The sequence below is a fragment of the Dipodomys merriami genome, unplaced genomic scaffold (genome assembly GCF_024711535.1).
Source record: "Dipodomys merriami isolate MVZ:Mamm:240054 unplaced genomic scaffold, mDipMer1.0.p SCAF_70, whole genome shotgun sequence".
Lineage (NCBI taxonomy): Eukaryota > Metazoa > Chordata > Mammalia > Rodentia > Heteromyidae > Dipodomys > Dipodomys merriami.
In genome coordinates, this window is record NW_027206291.1 from 1,546,399 (window position 1) to 1,568,994 (window position 22,596).

The window sequence follows — 22,596 nt, forward strand, 5'->3', positions numbered from 1 at the left end:
GGACAGGAGGAGGGCGCCCTGCTTCGGCCCCTGCAGTAACGGGGAGATGGTGAGTGCCTGCGGCACGGCGCTCCGTCCTGAGGTCGGCGCTCCCGCGTGCGCTTCGTGTAGGTGATTTCCAGGGTGTGGGAAGTGGAGTCGCAGCACTGTGGGGTTGGTTGGTTGTGGTTTTTGAAATTCTGACTCGTAGCAGAGCCCAGAGCAAGGAAGCCACAGTGGAGGGTGCTAGAAATAAAGCTCATTTCTAAAACTGTTTTTGCTTAATATATATACTGTATAATTTAAATATGGGGGATTCTTGGGTTAATTGGTTTTTCTGTCTCTCCTACCCTTACCCCCCAAGTACCTGGGACTATAGGAGTACATTCCTGTGTTTGGCCCTTTTTACAGTCTTGAGGTTGGAGGTCTGATTTCAGCTTGAGACAGGGCTACATGACGGGCCTCATGCTGGCCGTGAACTCCTGCCTCAGCCTCCCATCTAGCTGAGATTGTGTACCACTTTGCCCAGATTATCCCCCCTCCCCCAAACCAGCCACTGGAGTTTGACCTCAGAGCCTCGCTAGGAAAGCCAGGCAGGTGCTCCGCCCCCGCAGCGCGCGCCAGCCCGTTTCGCTTGGGGACCGATGTTTTTCCTGAGGGCTAGTCCTGGCTCATGGTCCTCCCTGCACCTCCCCTCCTGTCCAGTCTGGCCTTTTGTGTCCAGTGGCCACCTGATGTCGGCCGGCCCTCCCGCGTGAGCGGAGCTGGGGTTTATGCGAGAGATGCGCACTCCGAGGAGGGAACGGGGCCGGGGTTGGAGGTGGTGGCATTTTCTCCTGGTGAAGCTGGATAAGCTGAGGATCCTTCACCCTGCCCCACGTCACCTCAGTTGTGAGAAAAATGCTAGGCAGGAGCTGGTGTATCATGCCTGTAATCCTACTAAGTGACTTGGCAGGCTAGGATCACAGGTTTGAAGCCACCTGGGAAGGAAAGTGGGAATCCCATCTTCCAACTACCCTTCAAAAGCCGGAAGCGCCAGGTCCTGGTGGCTCATGCTTGTAATCCTACTCAGGAGGCTGAAGTGTGAGGATCACAGTTCAAAGCCAGGCTGTGCAGAAAAGTCCGTGAGACTCTTAACTCCAACAAACCACCAGGAAGTGGCGCTGTGGCTCAAAGTGCTAAGAATGCTAGCTTAGAGCAAAAAAGCTCTGGGAGAGTGCCCAGATCTGCACTATCCCCATGACGGGAGTGGCGGGATGGACGTGGAAGGTAAAGCACCAGCTTCAAGTGAAAAAGCCAGGCAAGAGCATTAGGTCTTGAATTCAGGGTTTGAACTCGGGGCCTTGCATTTGCGAGGCTGGCACAATGCAGCCGAGTGACAATCGAACCCTGCTCTTTACTTAGGATGAGGCTCTGCTTCCCACCCCAGCGGAAGCCTGAGCTGTCACTGCCCATTTCTATGCTTCTGTCCCTGCTGGGTTGGCTGGCCTGCACTGTCACACGCGGCTTATTGAGATAAGAGGTCTAACTTTTTGCCCAGGCTGGTCTGCAAGTGCAATCCTCCACCTTGAGTAACTGGCATTACAGGTGTGCCCAACAGCACCTGGCCCTCCATTTCCTGTCTTTATTATGAAACGTGTCTTAACATTCACGCAGGTGCGACAGGTGCGGATTTCCCAGGGTTTGTTTTATGGAGCTAGAGCCCAGGTTTTCCCCCACACACATAGAAGTGAGCTCAATTGTGGCTGTGAAACTTGACCCAGATAGAAGGTGGCCCCTGGACTTGTGTCCACGTGCGCGTGCACGCACAGACACACACACCCCGCCCCAATCCTGAGTCTCGGAGGAAGTGGGCTGAAGTGGCAAGCCCCTGTAGCACAGGGTGTGGTTTACCTGGCACACGGGGAGCGGGTCCCTGGGGGTCAAGGGCATGCAGGAGCATCTGTGGTCAGCCCATGGGACCGGGTGCTTGGGAAGTGGTGGGTGCTGTGTGTGGGTGGTGGACAGCCCCACAGCACAGCTGTGCCTCCTCTGTTTACACTTCCTGGGGGCTGGGAGCCGTGCTGTCTCTACCCATCAGCATATGGTGGGGGCCACAAGTCCTGACGCCATCTCCTTACTATGCATTGCTTTTTTCTTTTCTGGTGGGTCATGGGGTTTGAACTCTAGGCCTGGGTGCTGTTCCAGCTCTTTAGCTCAAGGTGAGCGCTCTACTACTTGAGCCACAGAGCCACTTTTGGTTTTCTGGTGGTTTATTGGAGATCAGTGTCTCATAGACTTTCCTGCCTGGGCTGGCTTTGAACCATGATCCTGATTTCAGCCTCCTGAGTAGCTCAGATTACAGAAGTGAGCTACCATGTTTGGTTATCTGTTTGGATGAAGTAGGGTCCAGGGAAGTGACATATAAGGCTGCACAGAATCATGGGTGCAGGGTGTGTGCTGCTGGATGCTCTGCACCTTTCTCAGGCCGCTCTCCCCTGCTGAAGGGACAGCAGTGTATCATATGTAAATATTTTAATAAAACATTGAAGATTAACGTGTGTACAGTGTGGTTTTATTTTGCCCGTGTCAGGGGCTTGAACCTTCAGGGCCTCGTACATACGTTCTCTGCTTTTTCTGCCCCAGGTTCTTGCTCTGCTACTTGAGCTCCATTTCTGGCTAATGGTGGTTAATTAGAGATGAGTCTCACAGACTTTCCCAGTCTGGCTTCAAATCACTATCCTCAGATTTCAGCCTTTTGAGTAGCCAGTATTACAGGCTTTTTCCCTCGGTGCCTGACTTGAGTACTAGGTTTTAATGGGTTCTCTCACATGGGTTTTTTTTTTACTTTTTTTTTTTTTTCTACCTCTGCCTCCAGAGTGCTGGGATTATAGGCATACACCAGCACACTTGGCTGGTTTCACTTCTAAAGTGAACACAACTGCGCTTATAGAGTGGAAGTAGGATTGTAAATTTGAGGATGGCCTGGCCTACTCTGTGAGTTTAGCAGCACCCTAGGCTACATAGTGAGATGCTACCTTAAAAACAAAAACAGCAATAAAATTGGAAGTCCTAAAATCAAGTAGAACTCTGAACTCCATGCTTAACCATTTACTTTGTTGTTGTTGGTAGTGGGGCTTGAACTCTGGGCTTTTCAGCTCAAGGCTAGTACTTTACCACTTGAGCCACAGCACCATTTCTGGCCTTTTCTGTTTATGTGGTACTGAGGAACCGAACCCAGGTCTTTATGCATACTAGGCAAGCATTCTACCACTGAGGAACATTCCCGGCCCTCATTTACTAATTTTTGTCAGTTGTGGGGCCTGAACTCAGTGCCTGGGCTCTTTTGCTCAAGGGTAACTTTGAGCTATAGTGCCACTTTGGCTGAGATCTGAGGATTGAGGTTCGAAGCCAGCCTGGGCAGAAAAGTCTTCCAGACTCCTATTTCCAATTCCACCAGAAAACTGGAAGTGGCACTGTGGCTCAAGTAGTAGAAGGCTAACCTTGAGGTGAAGAGCTCAGGGACAGGGCCCAGGCCCAGAGTTCAAACCCCACAAACGACCAAAAAAAAAAAAAGGCTCAGACTTTCAGACCAAGGCTGGCAGATCACAACCACCAGAGTAGCAAGGATTACAGGTGTGAGCTACCAGAACCCCCAACCTTCCCTCCTACCTCCCCCTTGGGAATGGAACCCAGGCCTTTGGGCCTCCCAAGCAAATGCTACATGCCAGGCTACACCTCTCAGTGCTTAAGGCTTAGGTCCTTCAGGGATCAAAGACATGGCTTGAGTGAATATACAAGAAAGTTTTTTTTTTTTTTTTTAAACTCGCCAGCAGCCCTGAGCAGGTGACACACCCTGGTAATCCTATTATCCCAGCTCCTGCAGAGGCTAGCATAGAGAGGCCCACAGCTCCCTGCCAGCCTGAGCTAGGAGGTACGACCTTGTCCTATGTCTTATAAAGAAAAACAACAAAAAAGCGAAGAAAACATAAGATTTTGTTCTCTACTCAGTGGGATCTATGATGGAGGGGTCAAGGTTAGAAACCAGCCTGGGCAGGCAAATGGGCCAGACATTTTATCTCCAATTAACTAGCAAACTCCTCAGAACTGCATGTGGCTCAAGGAGTAGAATGGAAAAAGTCAGTGAGTTCAAGCTGGCACCCAAACCGAAAACAATCAATAAATACATTTCAGCCAAGACCGAGAAGGGCCGGGGGGCCGGCAGCTCATTCCAGACACGTGTTAGCAGCAACTGGGGGGCCAACCTTGGGACTCCCCACTTGCTAAAAACGGGTGCCTCTTAGGCCCCGCCCCAGCCGCTTTTGCTTTGGATAGTTTTGATGCAGCTGAGTTCCTGTACTCGCTGGCCTTGAACCTTGGGCCGACTGACCACAAGTATGGCTGTGTGCCTCTGGCCTGATCCGTCCGAGTCAACGCCTCCGCTTCCCGAGTTAAGAGCACCCTAGCTCGCGGCCCCCAGCGCTCCGGTGGTCCGCGACCGGGACTTGAACTCGCTGACGCGGCGGCACCGCTCCCGGCCGCGGACCGCGGAGCCACTTACTTTGCTGGTGCGATGGGCGCCGGGGCGCCGCGGAGGGCGATCGGGGGGCGGACAGACGGAGGGACGGACTCGGCGCGTGGCCGGGAGCGCGACCGACCCCCGCCCGGGACGGCCCCGCCCCGCCCGGTGCCGGCCGGCGGCCCCGCCCCGCGGGCCCCTCCCAACCGGGGCTCCGTCCGGTACCGATCCCGGCAAGAGACGACTCTCTCCGGGGAGCCGAGCCCCGGCCCCGGCCCCCCAGCCCCCTCCCCGCCGCCAGACGCGCGGTGCGGACCGGAGGGAGGCCTTCGGCTCCGCGGCGTCGGCTCGCCAGGCGCTCCCGGCCCGGGGCGGAAGTCGGGCCTCACGGACCCGGCTGGGCAACTCGGGCGTTTCCCGCGGCCCCCACCCCCCACCCCGGGTCCCTGCGGTCACGGACGCCGCGGGGGACCTCCGCCCCCGGCCCCCGTCCACAGCCCAAGGCCGGTGCCCCCCGGAGCGTCCGGGTTCCCCGACGCGGAGCGCGCACTCCCCTCGGCCGACCCCGCCCGGGGGCGGGGCCTCCGACGCCGGCCGTTGCCCCGCCCAACCGCCACCCAACGGCTCTTCTGGGTCGGGCGGCGGGGGGTCCGGGCGAATGCGCCTGCGCGCGCCCACCGGCGCCTGCGCAGAAGCGCGGGGCGTGGCGCGCGCGCGCGGGCCCCGCCCAAGCCCGGCGTCTCCGGCCTTTCCTCCCCCCCCCATCTCCCAATCTCCTCAGCGTGGCGCCGACGCTGCGTGCGGCGCGAGTTACCCAGAGTGCTCCGCGCGGGGGCTGCTCAGTGGAGTTTGGTTCTCGAGGCGGCGGCGGCGGTGGCGGCGGCTCCTCCTCCTCCTCCTCCTCCCTCGGCGGCGGCGGCGGCGGCGGCGGCGGCGGCGGCGGCGGCCCGGGCCCGCGCTCCGGCCCCGGCTCCCCTCTCCGCCTCCCCGCGCGCCCCCACCTCCTCTGGCGCCGCGGGGAACATGCGGCTCCGCTCCCGGAGGCCGGCGAGTGACTGACCCGCGTCCCCACCGCAGCCCGCCCGCCCGCTGGCCCGGCCTCCCCCCCCCCCGCCTCGCCCAGGCAATGACAGCGGCTCCGGCGTCCCCGCAGCAGATCAGGGACCGGCTGCTGCAGGCCATCGACTCCCAGAGCAACGTGAGTACCCTCGGCCGGCCCGGAGCCGGGACGGCGGCCGCGTGCGCTCGGGACCCTCCCCCCTCCTCGGGGACCCTCGCCCGCCGGGCTCCGCCCCGGGGGGCCCGCTGCCATCCCGGCCTCCGCGCCCCCGGACCCGGGCTGGAGCCGGCGCGGGCCGCCCGGCGGCCTTCCCTACGTGAGGCCGAGGCTTCGGTGCGGCCTGGGCGTGGGGAGCCGGCGGGGGACCGGAGCCCGAGCTTCGCCTCCTCCCCGGCCCCGGCCGGCCGACCCTCGGTCGCTCCTCGCGGAGCTCACCGCTGTCGCCCGCCCCCCGCCCCCGGGGGACCCGAGGCGACCCCCCTCCCCCACCCCCAGGAAGCCCTCCCGGGGGGGAGGGGAGCGAGGCGGCCCGCGAAGCAACTGGTGTCCGGGGGTGCGCGCCTTGCGGGGCGCCCCGGGGCTCCCGACCCTTCAGTGCGGAGGAGGGCGTCAGGAGAGGGGTCGTCCTCCCTTTCCCCGACTGCGCGAGCCCCGGCCTCCCCTGTCCCCAGCTGAGGGTCCGGGGTCCCCGACGCGTCCCCCACCCCGGTCCTGGGACTGTGCCCGGGGTCGCCGGCCTCGGGAAAGGGGTTGGGTCCCGGGCAGGGCCGGAGCCTTCTTGTTGTCTTTCTGGGCCTCGGTGCTCTCCCAGCCCCGACCCAGCCAGAGCTGGACGGGTTCTGTTCTGTTCTTTTTTTTTTTTTTTGGTTGTCAACTAGAGGTGATTGTTCTCCTTGCCGTCCTCCCAGGAACCCCGCTTCCGCCGTCTTCCTTTCCCACCTGGGGCTCACAGCTTGGCGCTTGGTGGTGACCTAGACCTCCTAGAGGGTCAGGGTGAGCTCCAGGGGGTCCCTCTCTCAGGAGCTTTTTGCCAAGGCTACTGTGGGTGGAGGGCCCTCCCCCTCCCCCTCCCCCTCGGGTGACCCTCTATTAGCTCCCCGGTGCCTTGGCAGTGGGGGCAGGGGTCCTTTTTCTCACCTGGCAGCAGCAGACAATAGGAAGATGCAGGCCATCCAGGTGGAAGGGAAGGTTTGCTGGGAGACCAGGAAGTGGCCATTGAGATCACTTTTTAATATGCTGAGATGGAAGCAGGCTTGTCTGCGGCTTGGCCAGGTTGCCCAGGTTTCTTTCACTGGAGGAGCAGGAGCGCGGCTGGTGACTCTTAGATGGCTGCTTTCCTTTGCTGCTGGTAAGGTCGTTCATGTGGTCTGCACAGGCTTGGTGATCCTTGGGAGGCCCTGGATGCTGGAGCATAGTGCTGCCCTTCTTGGTCTTCTGGACCCATGAAGACTGATTCCAAGAGGGCTGGAGGTGCAGCACAAGTGGCAGAAAGCCCATCTAGCAAGCTCAAGGCCTTGAGTTCAAACCCCAGTGCTGCCAAATGGGAAAAAGATTGCCTCCTGAGAGTTGGGCATGGTGGCACCTGCGTGTCTTCAGGGCACTCTGGGGAAGAAGCAGGGGGGGGGGGTTCCAGGCAGGACCCTATCTCAACAGTAATAATAGTAACAGTAATGTTCATAGGAATGAAAGATTGACTCCATGGTAATTCAACAAACGTTGTAGACATTTTTGTTATGGCTTTGGGGGTGGGGCAGGCAGAGACTATAAACCCTTCTAGAAGGGCCTATCTGCAGTGAATAGTTTTTGCTGCAGTTCCAGGACTGAAAAGGGAGGGAAAGCAGCTGCAGTGCCTTTTCATCTTTCTTGGAGCCAGAGCGCCATCGCTTCAAGTCTGTGTCCTGCCTGCCTTTCTCCAGGCTCCGAGTGGTTGCTGGGCTGGTAGCACTGATTCTTAATGCCCCCTGGTAGAGCAGGCAGCCACCATGTTGTAGATGAGGTGTGACAGTCATCTCGGGCTCCAGTGTGTGCACACCTCTCACCTGAAGGGTTCCTAGGAGCAGGAAGGGAGAGGAGGGAACAGACCTTAGTTTCTGGATCTTAGCACACATGAAAGTGTTGAGGGCTGTCGGGCAGTGGTGATGTTCCACAGCATGGAGTTCACGTTTCTCGTGGCTTATTTGGGGGATGCTAGCGATGGCTGTGGGAGAGTCCTGCTGATGTCTGTGTGGGGGACGGAGCTGGGAGATGGTCTCTGACTGTGAGTGATGAGGAAAGTGCCTCCCTTTAAATGCTGCCATTATTAGTGCCAGCCACCAACCCAGCGAAGCTCCTCGGACAGGAGCTAGCTTTCAGAGACGGAGCCTGGCGGAGGAGGCCCGAGCCCCATGTCTGCGCTTCTGCAGGGTGTCTGGGTGCACGCGAGTGAGAGGGGGGTGCTGCTGCGCCGCTGCCTGTCTGCCTTGCCAGTTAGGAACTCCACCACTGGGAAACTGACACACAGCTAAGATGCTTAGAGGGAAAAAAACACAAAAAAACGGGGACAGGGCGGAAGAGCCAACACTAAAATTAAACCTCTTCTGAGAGAAGTGACAGAGAATTGTGTCATGTAATGCTTACCTTAGGGTCATGCAATTATGGTTAACAAACTTAGCTATCTATTGCTGAAAAATCAGTGTCACGCCCGCCGAGCTGATACCACGTGTGTAACCCTGCGGGTGGGCCGCGTCCCACCTGCCCCGACCATGGAGTGCTCAGGAGAAAAGCTGTCTGGGATCTAAAGTTTAATCTCTGGAGTATTTGAATTTGCACCACAGCAGGCTGAGAGGGAGTAATTTCTGCCAATCTGTAATACAGCAAATCCTTCACTCTCCTTCTTGAAAAGCATCTAACGGGTTCCCAAGCCATCGTGACAACCGTGTGTGTGTGTGTGTGTGTGTGTGTGTGTGTGTGTGTGTGTGTGTGTGTGTGTGTGTGTGTGTGTGTGTGTGTGTGTGTGTGTGTGTGTGTGTATGCGTGCGCACCCTGCATGGTGGCAGGCTCTCCCAACACTGTGTGCATGCTTCTTCAGCCTCCAGGGAGGTTGTGGGGAGAGGTGGAGACTCCCGCAAGCACCGGGCAGGACAAGGCTGCTCCCTGAGTTCCCTGCCTTCTTACTCTCTCAGCTGCCAAGGCGCTGGGCTCGCTTTCTTTAGCACCTTCAACTCTCTGAGTCTTAGTGGCCTCCTTGGGCCTACTGGGGGGGCTGCATGTGAGCCCTTAGTTTCCAAGAAGTCTTGTGATTGGCTGCTGTATCCCCGGAACTGCAGTTATAGAACGGTCTAACACAGAGCTTTCTCTCCAGCTGGTGGCCAGGGATGTGCCTTGGTGGCAGCGGGCGAGCTTTTCCCAGACAGTGGAGGGATCGTGGTTGCCCATGCAGCAGGCATGCTGGGCCAGGCAATGACCCCTTTTCTCCATAGAGAAGGTTCTGGAGAAAAGGGATTTGCAGGTGCCTTTGATGTCAGGTTCTGGAGCCAGAGAGCCAGAAATCTCAGGAGCTACCTTCCTCTTCCTGCTTCTTCGGGCATCAGGGACCTCAGGAGATGCGCCACAGAGCCCTGCAGAGAAAAACACACACACACTCATATACTCACGCACGTGCGCATGTACACATGCAAACACGCACACGAGCGCAAGGAGGATCGCTTGCCCTTCTAGGAATTTGAGTTTGCCGGTTGAGAGATTGCTTGGTTTGGATGGCCTGCAGGCCCAGTGTCTGCAGAGTGATCGGGAACTAGTGTGTCTTTCCTACAAGGTTTCTTACAGACCCAGCTTCTGGTTCTAGAAGGTGTAACAGAGGCCAACACGAATCATCCTAGATTTTCTGTTCACTTGTGTTAAATATCTGCAACATGGATTATGGGAATTTTTTTTTTTTTGGTCATGGGAGGGACCTGAACTCTGGGCCTGGGCGCTGTCCCTCAGCTCTTCAGCTCAAGGCTAGCGCTCTACCACTTGTGCCACAGCGCCACTTCTGGCTTTTTCTGCTTATGTGGTGCTGAGGAATTGAACCCAGGGCTTCATGCATGCGAGGCAAGCACTCTACCGCTAAGCCACCTTCCCAGCCCATTAGGGGAACTTTTTCAGAAATAGATTTCTGAGCAGAGATGTGCCTCGCTGTGCATGCTCCTGTAATGGTGTTCAGGTTTCTCCCAACAGCCCTGCTGGGGGTTCTGGGGCAGAGCCAGCAGCTGCTGATGGTCGGCGCCGGCTTGCACAAGGTGTCCTGTGGCCAGGAGATGACAAGGTACTTTTGTGCATTTTTTGTTGTTGTTGTTGACGCAGTATGAGGCTGGCCCAAAGTTAGGGGCTTCCCGTGTTCTTAAGTGACAGGGTTTCTGACTGTAGATGGTGTCAGAAGAGGTGTAGGTGGGGTGGGGCCACTGTCCTGAGTGGATCAGAAAAGAAGCAGGGAGGCCGTGTTTTCCCGTGGGCCTTCCTCTCAGCACACTTCCCAGCCTGCTGCTACCATCCTCAGGACACAGGGACCTGGCGTTGGGACTCGCTCCACTGGGACAAGAGGCCTGCCTGCCGCACAGGCTGAGGTTGAGATTGGGTGCGCCGTCCCTGCGATCGTGCTGACAAGAGAGTGCTGCTGGACCGCGGGGCTGGGAACACCTGAGGCCTGCAATAGCAGAATGCCGGGCCAGCGCCGCCTGCACAGGCTGCCGGCAGCTTCTCGTGCGCCTAGCCTTGCGTTGCTTTCTGCTTCACGGGGAGAGTGCTCTGTGTGTGTGTGTGTACATGTGTACCAGTGTGCATGCCCGTCCTGGGGCTTGAACTTGGCCTCTTGTGTGCTTCTTGGCTTTTTTGAGTAAAGCTGGTGCTCTACCCTTTGCCACAGCTCCATTCTGGCTTTTTTTTTTTTTTTTTTTTTTGGTTGTGGGGCTTGAACTCTGGGCCTGGGCGCTGTCCCTCAGCTCTTCAGCTCAAGGCTAGTTGCTCTACTACTTTGAGCCACAGTGCCACTTCTAGTTTTCTGGTGGTTCATTGGAGGTATCAGTCTCATGGACTTTCCTGCCCTGGCTGGCTTTGAACTTTATCCTCAGATCTCAGCCTCCTGAGTAGCTAGGATGACAGGTGTGTGCCACCAGCATCTGGCATTTTTGTTGGCTAATTGGAGATAAGAGTCTCATAAAGTGGTGGGGCTGGGAAGGTGGCTCAATGGTAGAGTGCTTGCCTTGCATGCCTGAGGCCCTGGGTTCGACTCCTCAGCACCATATATGCAGAAAAAGCTGGAAGTGGCGCTGTGGCTCAAGTGGAGAGTACCAGCCTTGAGCTGAAGAGCTGAGGGACAGCGCCATGCTCAGAATTCAGGCCCCACAACTGACCAAAAAAAAAAAAATCTCATAGACATTCTTGCTTGGGCTGACTTTAAACCCAAATTATCAGATTGCAGCATGGTTGAGTCGCTTGGCACCTGGCTAGCGCTTTTGATGTTAACTTAAAATGCCACAGATCCTTAAAAAAAATCACTGTCCCCTGACTCTGCAGCCTATGTTAGAGGACACAAAGCCTGGGCACTTGAACTCTTCTGATTCTGCCCTACGCTGCTCCCTGTTCTGTGATGGCCAGGATGGAGGGGGAAGAGCAGAGGTAACCAGTCAGGACTCCCCATCCCCCGAGGGTGGGCTCTTTGGTCTGTCATGATGCAGGTGTTGTCATCCTGGTAGTATGTTGTCTTGGCGGAGGTCTGGAGACTGAGGGACTGTCCCAAGCGCAGCCTGTGGGAAGGGCCTCCGTCTTGAAGACAGATGGAATAGGTCCACTGGTCAGCTGGGCTCCAGAGAGGGGGTGAAGCTGTGGCTCGGGGCTAGGTGATAGAGCGCCTTGTGAGCATCTTCCCAGAGCTCCAGCCTGCCCTCTCTGCAGGGGAGTTGGGGGGGAGGATGGCTCCTGCCCACTCCCCCCTGCAGACCTCCCCCTGGGGTGGGGTGCTTTCTCTGTGGGTAAGAGTCGAGCTTTTTATTTCTGTGATCATGAGTCTGCCCAGTCCTTTGGGAGCGCAGTATGCCCTTTGGGTTGGTGGGTGCAGGCTGACAGTTTGCCCATCCAGAACCCCTTCCTTTATTACCCTGCACATGAGTCCTCTGAGTAGGGCTCCCCCTGAGCGGCGTGCTGGTCCCGGGAAGTGGGCCTGCCCGGGATTTGTGTGGTGTGTGTTCCAGTGCCCGGGGCTTTGGGAGGCCTGGCCTGAGCCTCTCCCCAAGGGAGCTGGGCCTCAGCTGAGCAGCCTCTTCCAGCCAGGGCTGCACCCTGGGGAGGCCCTGCCCTGCCCCACCCTCCCGGGGACTGCCAGCCTCCTAGGGAGGGGCACAAACTGAGTACACCTGAGCTGAGAGGTGGACCAGGGACCTTAGCGTGGTGTGTCCAGTGTCTGCAGACAGTTCTGGGGTGAGGGGACAGGTAGAAGGGGCAGGAATCCCGGCAGGTCTTGGGCGTGGCCCTCTGAGCTCTGCTGAGGTGACAGGCTCTGTCCACATCTCCAGAGTGGGCCTTGTGGGAGCTGTGTGTGTGCTGTGGAGGCGGGGCTCCCTGTGCTGGCTAGGCTGGCTTTGAACTCTTGGGCCCAAGCAGTCCTCCCTAGCCTCCTGAGAAGCTGGGCCTACAGGTGAGGGTGAGTAGTATTTGGAACACTGTTACATCCTCTGGGGGGCTTTGAAGTGCAAACCCAGGCCGAGGGAGGCCGGCCTCCTGGCCCCCCCCCCCCCCCCCGCCCTGCTGTGTTATTGTTAGAGCTTGCTACTAGTGTCTGGCCGTGCAGGGTGGTCTTGGGCTCTGTGGCTTCCCAGTTCCCAAGGTTCTGTGGTACTGTATGGAGCGGTAAGGGGAAGGGTCCCATCGGGCCATGCTTCATGGCCTCTGGGGACTGCCAGGCAGATGGAGCTGAAGCTCTGTGTCTGCCACTGGGACGTTGGCAGAGTTCCTGGACATGTCTGCAGGACTGGGGAACAGGGGCCTCCAGATGAGTTCAGGGAAGCGCCAAGGGCTCATTAGAGCCTTTCCGAAACCCACAGGTGGCCACGGTGCCCTCTGTGTCCTGTGGTGGTCTCTGGGTGGGCAGCACCAGTGCCTAGCTGTCATTTACTGAGCATTTACTATGTGCCAGGTACTGGGTGGACCATCTTGGTTTTTTTTGTTTTGCTTTGTTTTGTGTTTCACTTGTCGTGGGGCTTGAACTCTGGGCCTGGGCATTGTCCCTGAGCTTTTCAGCTCAAGACTAGTGGTCTACTACTTGAGCCACAGTGTTGCTTCTGATTTTCTGGTGGTTCCTTGGAGATAGGAGTCTCATGGACTTTCCTGCCCTAGCTGGCTTTGAACCTCAATCCTCAGATCTCAGCCTCCTGAGTAGCTAGGATTATAGGTGTGAGCCACTGGAGCCTTGGCTGATTAGTTCTTTACTCCTAAAAGTTAGCTGATCCATCTTGAAGAGACTTAAGTACAATCTGTCTCTTGTCTTAGATGAGGGAATCTTGTTCTGACTAGGTGCCAGGTGCTCCTAAAGTAAGTGGCTAAACAAGACGTTCCCCCTCCTCACTCCCTCCCGAGGAGTGCCCTGCCGGAGGCTGAGCCCAGGGAATCCCTGGCCTACTACCCTTCCATGCTGAAGGGTTTGCCTTCCCTCCCTCCCTCCCTCCTTCCTTCCTTCTTTCTTTTCCTGGGACTTGATTGAACTCAGGGCCTGGCACTGTCCCCGAGCTGCTTTTGCACAAGACTAGCACTCTCCCACTGGAGCCGCTTTCCCGCTTGTTCTGTGTCTGTGGCACTGACTGTGGCACTGAGGAATGGAACCCAGGGCTTCAGTAGTGCTAGGCAGGCACCCTACCACCAAGCCACATCCCCAGCCCGTGCTTTGCATTTCTATTCCTTGTGGTTTGCATTTGTCCCTCCCAGTGGTTGCAACTGTTTTTGAGTGCATGGGTACAATTTTACTATGCCAAACTTGGAGTAACTGGAAAAAGTCAAAGCCAGAAGCTGCTATTCCTAACCTAGTTATGTCTTTACAGTTACAGTTAGTCACCAACACCTGTAGTTTATATGTGTAATTCTAGCTGCTGGGGAGGCTGAGATCTGGAGAACAGGGGTTCAAAGCCAGCCAGGCCAAAAATCCTTGAGATCCCATTTCAGTTAAAAAAAAAAAAAAAAAAAAGCTGGGCCTGGTGATGCGTGTCTGTTCATCAGGTATGTGGGAAGCACAAATCGGAGAATTGCAGTCCAGGTCAGCCTGGCAAAAAGAAGCAAGATCTAATTTGAAAAATATTGAAAAGTGAAACTGGTGGAGAGTATGGCTCAAGTGGTAGAGCACCTGCTAGTGTGCCAGGGCCGGGAGTTCAAACCCCAGTACTGCCAGAAGAAAACTTGTCACCAAAAGAGCATCTTCGTACATCTGTAGGTGACCTCTTCAGTACCCCTGTGTCTCTGAGAATTCGGCCTTTGTTACCTCTTGCTGGGAGCCCTCTGCTCCTTACAGCTCCCATTTTGGGACCCTTTCCTAATTCAGTGTATGGTGGTCTCGTTCTGAAACCATTCACCATCTCCTTTTCCTGACAGCGAGCCCATTTGTGTGTTGGGGGATAGGGAGATTTGTGTGAGACGGGGTCTTGCTGTGCTGCCTAGGCTGTCTGTGAACCCCTGGCCTCCTGAACTCCTGCCTCCGTCTTCCAGGAAGCAAGTACAGGGCACACAGCCTGCCAGCAGGTCCTGTCGGCTGCGGCTTCCGTGCGGTTCCTGATGGCAGAGTGCAGGTTGCTGTCTGCGTGTCTAGAACTTGTACAACATAGGAAGGGCCCGCTGCCTCTTGCTTCTATTGTGACAGGTCTAGAGCTGGTCAGCAGCGGTAACAGCAGGGGAAGCAGTTCTGAGTGCTGGACATCCACAGCTCTCCCCCAGGAGTCCAGCCCTGGAAGGCAGGAGCCAGTAAAAACACGGGGGGGGGGCGCTCAGTGGCCACATGGCCCGAGCCTGGCTGCCTGCTTGGGGCTCCCATGCCCCCAGTGAGAGGCGTGGACAGAGGAGGCCTCCCACCATCCTGCCTGGGTCCCAGGCCTGGGTCAGCCGCGGTGCTCCTCATCCAAAACCCTTGGGGGCGAGCAGTACTGTCGGGGTGAAGGGTTTTTTTTTTTAATTGCATTTTTGAACTTTCATAGATTTGTTTTTTTGTCGGTCGTGGGACTTGAACTCTGGGCCTGGGCGCTGTCCCTCAGCTCTTCAGCTCAAGGCTAGTGCTCTACCACTTGAGCCACAGTGCCACTTCTGGCTTTTTCTGCTTCTGTGGTGCTGAGGAATAGAACTCAGGGCCTCATGCATGCAAGGCAAGCACTCTACCACTGAGCCACCTTCCCGGCCTAACTTTCATAGATTCTTTACTGATTATCTTTAATTCGAAAGGTTAGGGGAGGGCTTATAATCTGAAGTGATCTAAAGTTTGAAAGCTTTTCAGTGTGATTGGGTACTCAAAAAATTTTGTGTTTTACCCAGATGCCAGTGACTCACAGCTGTCATCCTAGTTACTCAGGAGTTTGAGACCCAGATTAGCTAACCCAGGCCGAAGAATCCAGGAGATGCCATCTCCACAATAACCAGTGGTAACACTGAGCTGAGGCTCCGGCGGTAGAGTGCCAGCTGAGTGACAGGCAGCCCTGAGTTCAGACCCTGGTGCCAGTGGCTCACGCCTGCCCTCCTAGCTACTCAGGAAGCTGAGGATCACGGTTCAGAGTTACTCTGGGCAGGAAAGTCTGTGAGACTCTTTTCTCCAGTTAACCACCAAAAAGCTAAAAGTGGTGCTGTGGCTCAAGTGATAGACTTCTAGTCTTGAAGTGATAAAGCTCAGGGACAGTGCCCAGACCCTGAGTTTAAGCCCCAGGATGGCGACGCAGACACGCAGACACGCAGACACGCAGACACGCAGACACGCAGACACGCAGACACGCAGACACACAGACACACAGACACACAGACAGACACACACACACACACACACACACACATGTGTTTTGCATTTTGCAGCAGTTTGATGTTCAGTTTTTGGGTTAGAGATGTTCATTCAACCTGTCCCTGACATACTGTGTGCTAGCTGAGAAGGATGTTCAAGGTTGTTTTTGTTTTTCCCTTTTTGTTTCTCGGCTGACATCTTTATCCCTGACCGACAAGACCCTGCTGAGCGCAGAACTGGCATGTTTGTGAGCCTGGATGTGGTGTTTAATGCTCCTTCCTCCGGGCTGGGTGGGTAGAGCTCCTGCCCTGGATTCCATCCTCACCGCACAAACACTCCTTCCAGGAGCCTGGCTTCCCCAGGACTCTCTGGCCTTTTTTGTTGTGTGATAAAATGTATCACACACACACCCTCACGTGCTCTCACGCTCACACACACCCTCCTGTGGTTGGTTAGCTGTGTGACTGCTGCTGACTTTGGTTACTCCTGTGCCCTGTGTGTAGTGTGGTTTTACCGGAGGTTGGCTGGGGCCGGCCATGATTGGCCAGTAGCCGGTGCATTATTGAAAGGACTTCGGGAGGTGCTTTAGAACCCAGAAGGGGGTCTGGAGCCCCCCTCCAGGTCCTGGTGGCCCCATTGCCCACCTTCTGCCCTCTACGCACACCAACTCTGTTACACTTGACCTCCGGGTGGCCATGTGCTGCGTTCTTTTGTGAGGGAGGGCAGAAGGAGCCATTGAGGGAATTTTTTTTTTCATCAGTCCTGGGACTTGAACTCTGGGCCTGGGCACTGTCCCTGCGCTCTTCAGCTCAAGGCCAGCGCTCTACCACTTGAGCCACAGTGCCATTTCTGGTTTTCTGGTACTTCATTGGAGATAAGAGCCTCATAGACTTTCTTGCCTAGGCTGGCTTTGAACCGAGATCTTCAGATCTCAGCCTCCTGAGTAGCTGGGGTGACAGGCGTGAGCTACGGCAGCCGGCGAGTTCATGGTTTCTTAAGCACTGGGTTAGTGGATGTCTGGCAGAGCCCCATCTTCACCTCTTCCCAGAGGGAGGGTTGTGCTAGGTGTGTGTGTGTGGGGGCAGCCCAAACAGAGGCTTACGAAACCCTGGCGGAGGGCCAGCGCCCCTCAGCATGGTCTCCCCATGGACCTGGAGCCCTCCCTCCAAGGTGTCAGGTTTTCTTGATGACATCTTCTGGGTCTTCCCCAGAAGCTCCACAGTTTAATCCTGCTTCCTGGGGCTGTGGTGGGGTCGGCAGAGCATGTGGCCACGGGGCTAGTGGCACGCAGATGGGCGCACGGTACCAGGGTGTCTGCGGGGCCTCTCCAGGTCCCCTAGTGCAGAGTGTGTTGTGGGCTGACATCCCCGTGGATGCTGATTTGCTTGTTCTTGGGTGCTGTGCTGGCCTGTGCTGCCCTAGAGCTTCACATCCTGAAGGCAGCGGGGCAGCTGGGCAGCGGCAGGGCAGCCTGGTGAGGGGTGAGGGGAGCGTGGGGCAGGTGGCCCCGGTCCCAGACTCTGAACCTGCCTGTTGTCACCCTCGGACAGTCCTTTGTCCCTTATTGTGGGCTCAGGGTCTCCTGTGGCTCTTTCACCGCTTCCTGATACCCGGCTTGGCGGTGGGTGGGTCTGTGCTTCGGAGGCAGTGCAGTGGGCGTGGTCGGCCCTGAGCCCTCCCCCTCAGTCCCCGCGCCTCCTGTGGGCAGAGGTGACTGCAGCTTCCGCGGACTGATGGGGGCAGGCGCTCTGGCGGCCCTGCCCATCTCCCCTGTGTTCCCTCCTGGGGACCCGAAACTGGCCTGTGTTTCAGGGCCTGGCTCCTCCCGGTAGGTTAGTTGAGAGGCCCAAGCGATCCTTCTCCCACAGCCTCTTTCCCTCCTGGTTTTGGGTGGCTCTCAGCGTGGTTAGCCGCCTTCCCGCCCCGCCTCCGGGCTTGTGTTGGCAGCTGGTGGTGACAGAAGCGAGCCGTGTGCTCGCGGTGAGGCTCGGGTGTCCGGAAGGGCCGTGTGAACGGGTGCCACGCGCTGGCTTCCGTGTTCGGGGCGCTTCTGCCTGGGCATTTGAGTGAGAGCCGGCTGCTTTCCTCCCTGGCCTCTGAGGCCTTCCCCGCACCGCCCTGGAACTTTGCCCTCCCGCGCCCTGTGCTGGCAGCGGCCTTGGGGGTTGAGTGTGAGATGAGAGGAAATGAGGGGGAACGGGCCAGTTTGTTGTGGCCACGGGTGGGGGGCAGGTGGGGCATCCTCCACAGCGGGCCTGCCTCTGTACCATGGAGGCCGCGCTGTGAGAGGTGATGGCCACCGCCGGAAGTTGGGAGGGAGGCCTTTCCAGAAGCAGCCGATCCCCAGCAGGCCCAGCCCATAGCACAGAGGGTGGGAACCCTCCCAGGGTGACTGGAGACGGGTCTCCCGCAGTTGGGTGCACTTGGCAGGTTGTACTTGCATTAGGATGAGCAGTGGAGACGTGAGCATTCTGTCTTCAGCAGTTGGTGTGGCTGGGTGGTGCTAGCCAGCTGCCCTGCACCGTGCCCCTTACGTGCGTGCGTGCGTGCGTGCGTGCGTGCGCGCTTTCCTGTGTGGGAGTGTACTGCTGTGCACAGGTTTTCCATCCTGGTGAGTGGTGGGCCCCGCCCTGTTGAGAAAGAGGAAGTGACCTCACCTGCTGTGTCAGGCAAGCTGCCTGGGCCCACGGCGCCTCTGGGGGCATCACTCCACACTGTCTGCCTGGGTCACCATACTATACTGTCTTCCGGGCCTGGACTTGAACTCAAGAAGGATGGCAGCCTTGACCGTGAGTGGTGCCGCCTCCCGCCACCTCCCTGCCAGGATGCCTGCTTCCCCTGCACCCTCGCTCCGCCCCGCCTTGCTCCAGGTTCTTGGCTGATGGGAGCTGCAGGGTGCCCCTTCCCAGTGCAGCACCCTCCTGTATCCGTCAGCCCCTGGCACCCACGCAGCCCACCCGCCACAGCGCAGGGGCAGTGCCGGCTCCTGTCCTCCCCCTGTGGGGCTGTGGCCATCCCACAGCTGCCGTGGGACCCCATCCTAGCGAGCTGGGTCTCTCGGGGCCCAGCCCGGGGTGCCTGCCGCTGGTCCTGCTGGGCAGTGAGCAGCCACCCAGCTCTGCCTCCTGGTTTTCCAGAGCACGCCCCTCCCTCTGTCGGCAGTGGACCTGCCCGCCACAGGACGCAGCTTCCGGCTACTGTGTGGTCCCAGGGTGGACGCATGACTGGTCAGAGCGTGTGCAGAGAGTAGCGCTTTGCTGGTAGCGTTGAGAGAGAGCTGGATGGGAGGGGTGGGAACTACCTGCTGCCTGGACACATCTGTGTGCCTGGGGTTGCAAGCGGCAGAGACACCAGGTCACAGGACGAGGGTCAAAAAAGGAAGTGGCTCGGCTCTGTAATCAGTTACTCAGGAAGCTGAGATCTGAGGACTGCAGTTCAAAGCCAGCCAGGGCAAGAAAATCCTGTGACTCTGACCTCCAATAAACTACTCAGAAAAACTGGAAGTAGTAAGAGTACTAGCCTTGAGCTAAAGAGGCTTAGGGACAGGGCCCAGGCCCTGAGTTCAAGCCCCAGGATCTACAAAAGAAAGAGGTCATAGGTTCACTTGAACTAGAAGTTGAGGGCAGAGCTCTTCTGGGACCAGCTGGGTGCTGGGGACTGAGTCCCCCGCTCCTCTGGTTCTTTTCTTGCTGATGGGTTGTGACCCCTCCATTGTTCCAGTAGTGCCTAACCTGGGGGCACCCAGTGAGGGATGGGGTAAGAATTAAGGTTTCGTGGGGCCTGGGCTTGGCAGGTCAGGGAGGACGCCCCTTCCCCTGGCTCTTGGCCTTCAGGCTTGAGTCATTTGGGTGGGTTTCTCCTGCGGGGTCCCCAGAGCCGCAGACATGGGCTACACAAGGCCTTGAGCCTGCTCTCTGGGTTGCCTGATGCCCTCCGGTCTCAGGGCCCTGTCTTGTGAACCCCTGAGACTACAGGAGTGCTTGCCAGCTCTCTGCCCTCAGGGTCGCTCCTGGGCAGCCTGCAGCGCACCTCCTCCTGTTTGTGCATGCTGGCTCCTTGTTCTTCCCCAGGGTCTTCCCAGGGCTAGTGGGCTGCTGTCCCCTCCTAGGCCAGACTTTTCCCCCACGCCACGCTTGCCCCAGGGCCACGCCAGCTCCAGCCCACAAGGCGGTGTCTTGTGGAGAAGGTAATTTCATTCCAGCTGTCGGTGATGCGTGGTCCTCTGGGCTTTCCTCCCACCTTCAAATAAAGGAAGATGGCTGGAAAGAAAGAAAAGTGGTGCACAGACGGGCTCTGCAGGGGGCCCGGGCTCACATTTCTGTAGTTGTGTCTCAGTTGTTAGTCCTTGGGCCGATGGCATCACACGTCTGCTGTCCCGTGCAGAGGGAGGCTGAGGCCGCCTCCCTGCACGCAGGCAGGCCCCACCGGGAGCTGCTCGGTGCCAAGCAGGCGCGAAATAAACAAGCAGAGCCTCTCCCCTTTTTTCTGGGAAGGGGTGTTACTCCTGGGGGGAGACTGCAGATAATTAACTGTGGTTTTGTGATGCACTCTTGCTCTACTGTCAGCAATGGGCAGGTACAGGATACCATTGCATAATTTCCCACAATTCTAGTGCGCCCCCCCCCAAAAAAAAAAAAAACCAGGAAGACATGGGGTGTGGAGCAGAAGCCCTGTGAGGAAGGGAAGGCAGGCGGCCTTCCTTGGAGCTCTGAGGCTGAAGCTGACAGGTTTCAGTCTGCCTGGCCTTCTCAGGACCCCTCGGTGCACTGATGCAGTGCTGATGAACAGAGGGGGCGGAGAGAGAGAGAAAGAGAGGAAGAGAAGGAAGAAGAGGGGGGAGGGAGGGAGGAGGGAAAGGGAGAGAGAGAAATTGCTTTTAAGATGCAGCAGCCTTCCCCGGGGAAGGATATACTCAGCTAACAATCATAAGATCTCAGAGACCACACAGAGAAAGGTTGATATAATTAGTACTCAGAAAATCTACCTGCTTCACAGACGCGTGGGGAAGAATGCCGCTGGCAGGCTGGAGGACTGGACAGTAGCCACCAAGATAAGTTGCTCTGTGTGTGTGTGTGTGTGTGTGTGTGTGTGTGTGTGTGTGTGCGCGCGCGCGTGTGTGCGTGCACGCGCGTGCACATGCGCGCGCTGGTTAATTAGAGGGAAGAGGCTCGGGTTTGTGTGCCTAGGCTGGCTTCAGACTGTGGTCCCCAGATCTCAGTTTCCTGACTATGTAGGGCTTGGGATGCCGGCACAGCTCTGGTCACTCAGTTGCCTTTCTGTAGCTCCAGCCCACACACTGCCCTCCAGGCAGGGGGGCAGTGCCACCGGCCTGGCAGCACCCGAAGCAGAATGGGGGAGAAGGGACAGCATTGGTAGGGATCTGGACAGTAGGAAAGGTTGTTTGAGTCTTCCCCCCTCCCCATTGTCTCTCTAAACCACAAAACAAATGAAAATAAGCATAGACGGTAGCTGGCCGGTATTGAGCGCTGGGGAGTGGAGTGGCGTGGTTGCCGACTGTGGTGCCATAGTGCTGTCTAGGCCCCTCGGAAGGGTGGCACGAAGTGGAAGTAGCCACAGGTGGCTTACAACGAAAACAACACCCCACATAGCTTGGGGGGCAGTGGCCCCGAAAGCAGAGGTGGATTTCCCTTAGAGATGTTGTTACTGAGCTTGGTGGGGCTTGCCCCAGGTGAGCCCTGCTCAAGCGGACTCGCTTGCACACACCAGCTTCTGGCTTCTGGCTTTGCCAAGGTGCAGGATGGGCAACATGGAGTTTGCCTGGTGCAGTTGCTTCTCAACACTTGCAAATGCTCACCATCCTATCAATTTTTGCTGGACTTTCTATCACCTTAGGAGCGTGGGTCTGAGATCCTGACAGCTGATGGGATTGGTTGATGGATTGATTTTTGTGCTTCGAGGGTTTGAAGTCAGGGCCTCATGCTGCTAGAAAGCACTTTACCACTTGAGCCACACCCTGAGCACTTTTTTTTTTTTTTTTTTTTTGGTTCAGTCGTGGGGCCTGAACTCTGGGCCTGGGCGCTGTCCCTCAGCTCTTCAGCTCAAGGCTAGCGCTCTACCACTTGAGCCACAGCGCCACTTCCGGCTTTTTTCTTTTTGCTTATGTGGTGCTGAGGAATGGAACCCAGGGCCTCATGCATGCGAGGCAAGCGCTCTACCACTGAGCCACCTTCCCAGCCCATCCCTGAGCACTTTTTGCTTTAGTTATTTTCCCAGATAAGGTTTGTTGTTTTTGCCTGGGCTGGCATCAGACCATGATCTTCTACCTCTGCCTCCTGAGTGCTGAAACAGAAGTTAGTTGTGCCTTTCACCATGTTGGCATGTTCTTTGAGATAAGGTCTTGTGTTTCCTGGCCTTAAACTGAAATCTTGCCTCTTCCTCTTGGCACTGTGGCTGAGTCCTCAGTTAATACTTTTGTTTATGTTAATGAGTCAGGTGATAGCCTTCATATACTGTAAGGACCTGCTTTTTTTTTTTTTTTTTTGCCAGTCCAGGGCCTTGAACCCAGCCTGGGCACTGTCCCTGAGCTTTTTTGCTCAAGGCTGGCACTCTACCACTTGAGCCACTGGTCTACTTCTGGATTTTTGGTAGATATTTGGAGATACGAGTCCCACAGACTTTCTTGCCAGGCCTGGCTTCAAACCACAATTCTCACAACTCAGTCTCCTGAGTAGCTGGGATTGCAGACATGAGCACTGGTGCCTAGTTTATGATGTTTTTTGCTTTTTTTTTTTTTTTGCCAGTCCCAGGGCTTGAACTTATGGCCTGGGCACTGTCCCTGATCTTTTTGCTCAACGCTAGCACTCAACTACTTGAGCCACAGTGCCACTTCCAAATTTTTCTGTTTATGTGGTACTGAGGAATCGAACCCAGGGCTTCATGCATGCTAGGCAAGTGCTCTACCACCGAGACACCTTCTGAGCTCTCACATACTTTTTGTTGTTGTTGTTTGTCGTGGGGCTTGAACTCTGGGCCTGGGCTCTGTCCCTCACCCAGCTCTTCAGCTCAAGGCGAGTGCTCTATCACTTGAGCCACAGCTCCATTTCCTGTTTTCTGGTGGTTCATTGGAGA

At 56.8% G+C, this 22,596-nt stretch overlaps 1 protein-coding gene across 2 annotated transcripts in view; it reads left to right on the top strand.

Moving 5' to 3' along the window:
* Nucleotides 1-5,452: 5,452 nt before the first annotated feature.
* Nucleotides 5,453-22,596, top strand: part of LOC138817550 (mediator of RNA polymerase II transcription subunit 26-like) — a 32,588-nt gene continuing 15,444 nt past the window's right edge. The window contains exon 1 of one of the 2 annotated variants that reach the window (XM_070008007.1): nucleotides 5,453-5,675. In XM_070008007.1, coding sequence (XP_069864108.1) covers nucleotides 5,604-5,675 — 72 coding nt within the window. In that variant the 5' untranslated portion in view covers nucleotides 5,453-5,603. Of the gene's footprint in view, nucleotides 5,676-18,218; nucleotides 18,297-22,596 lie in introns of those variants that run through there. The other variant, XM_070008009.1, reaches the window with a different exon arrangement.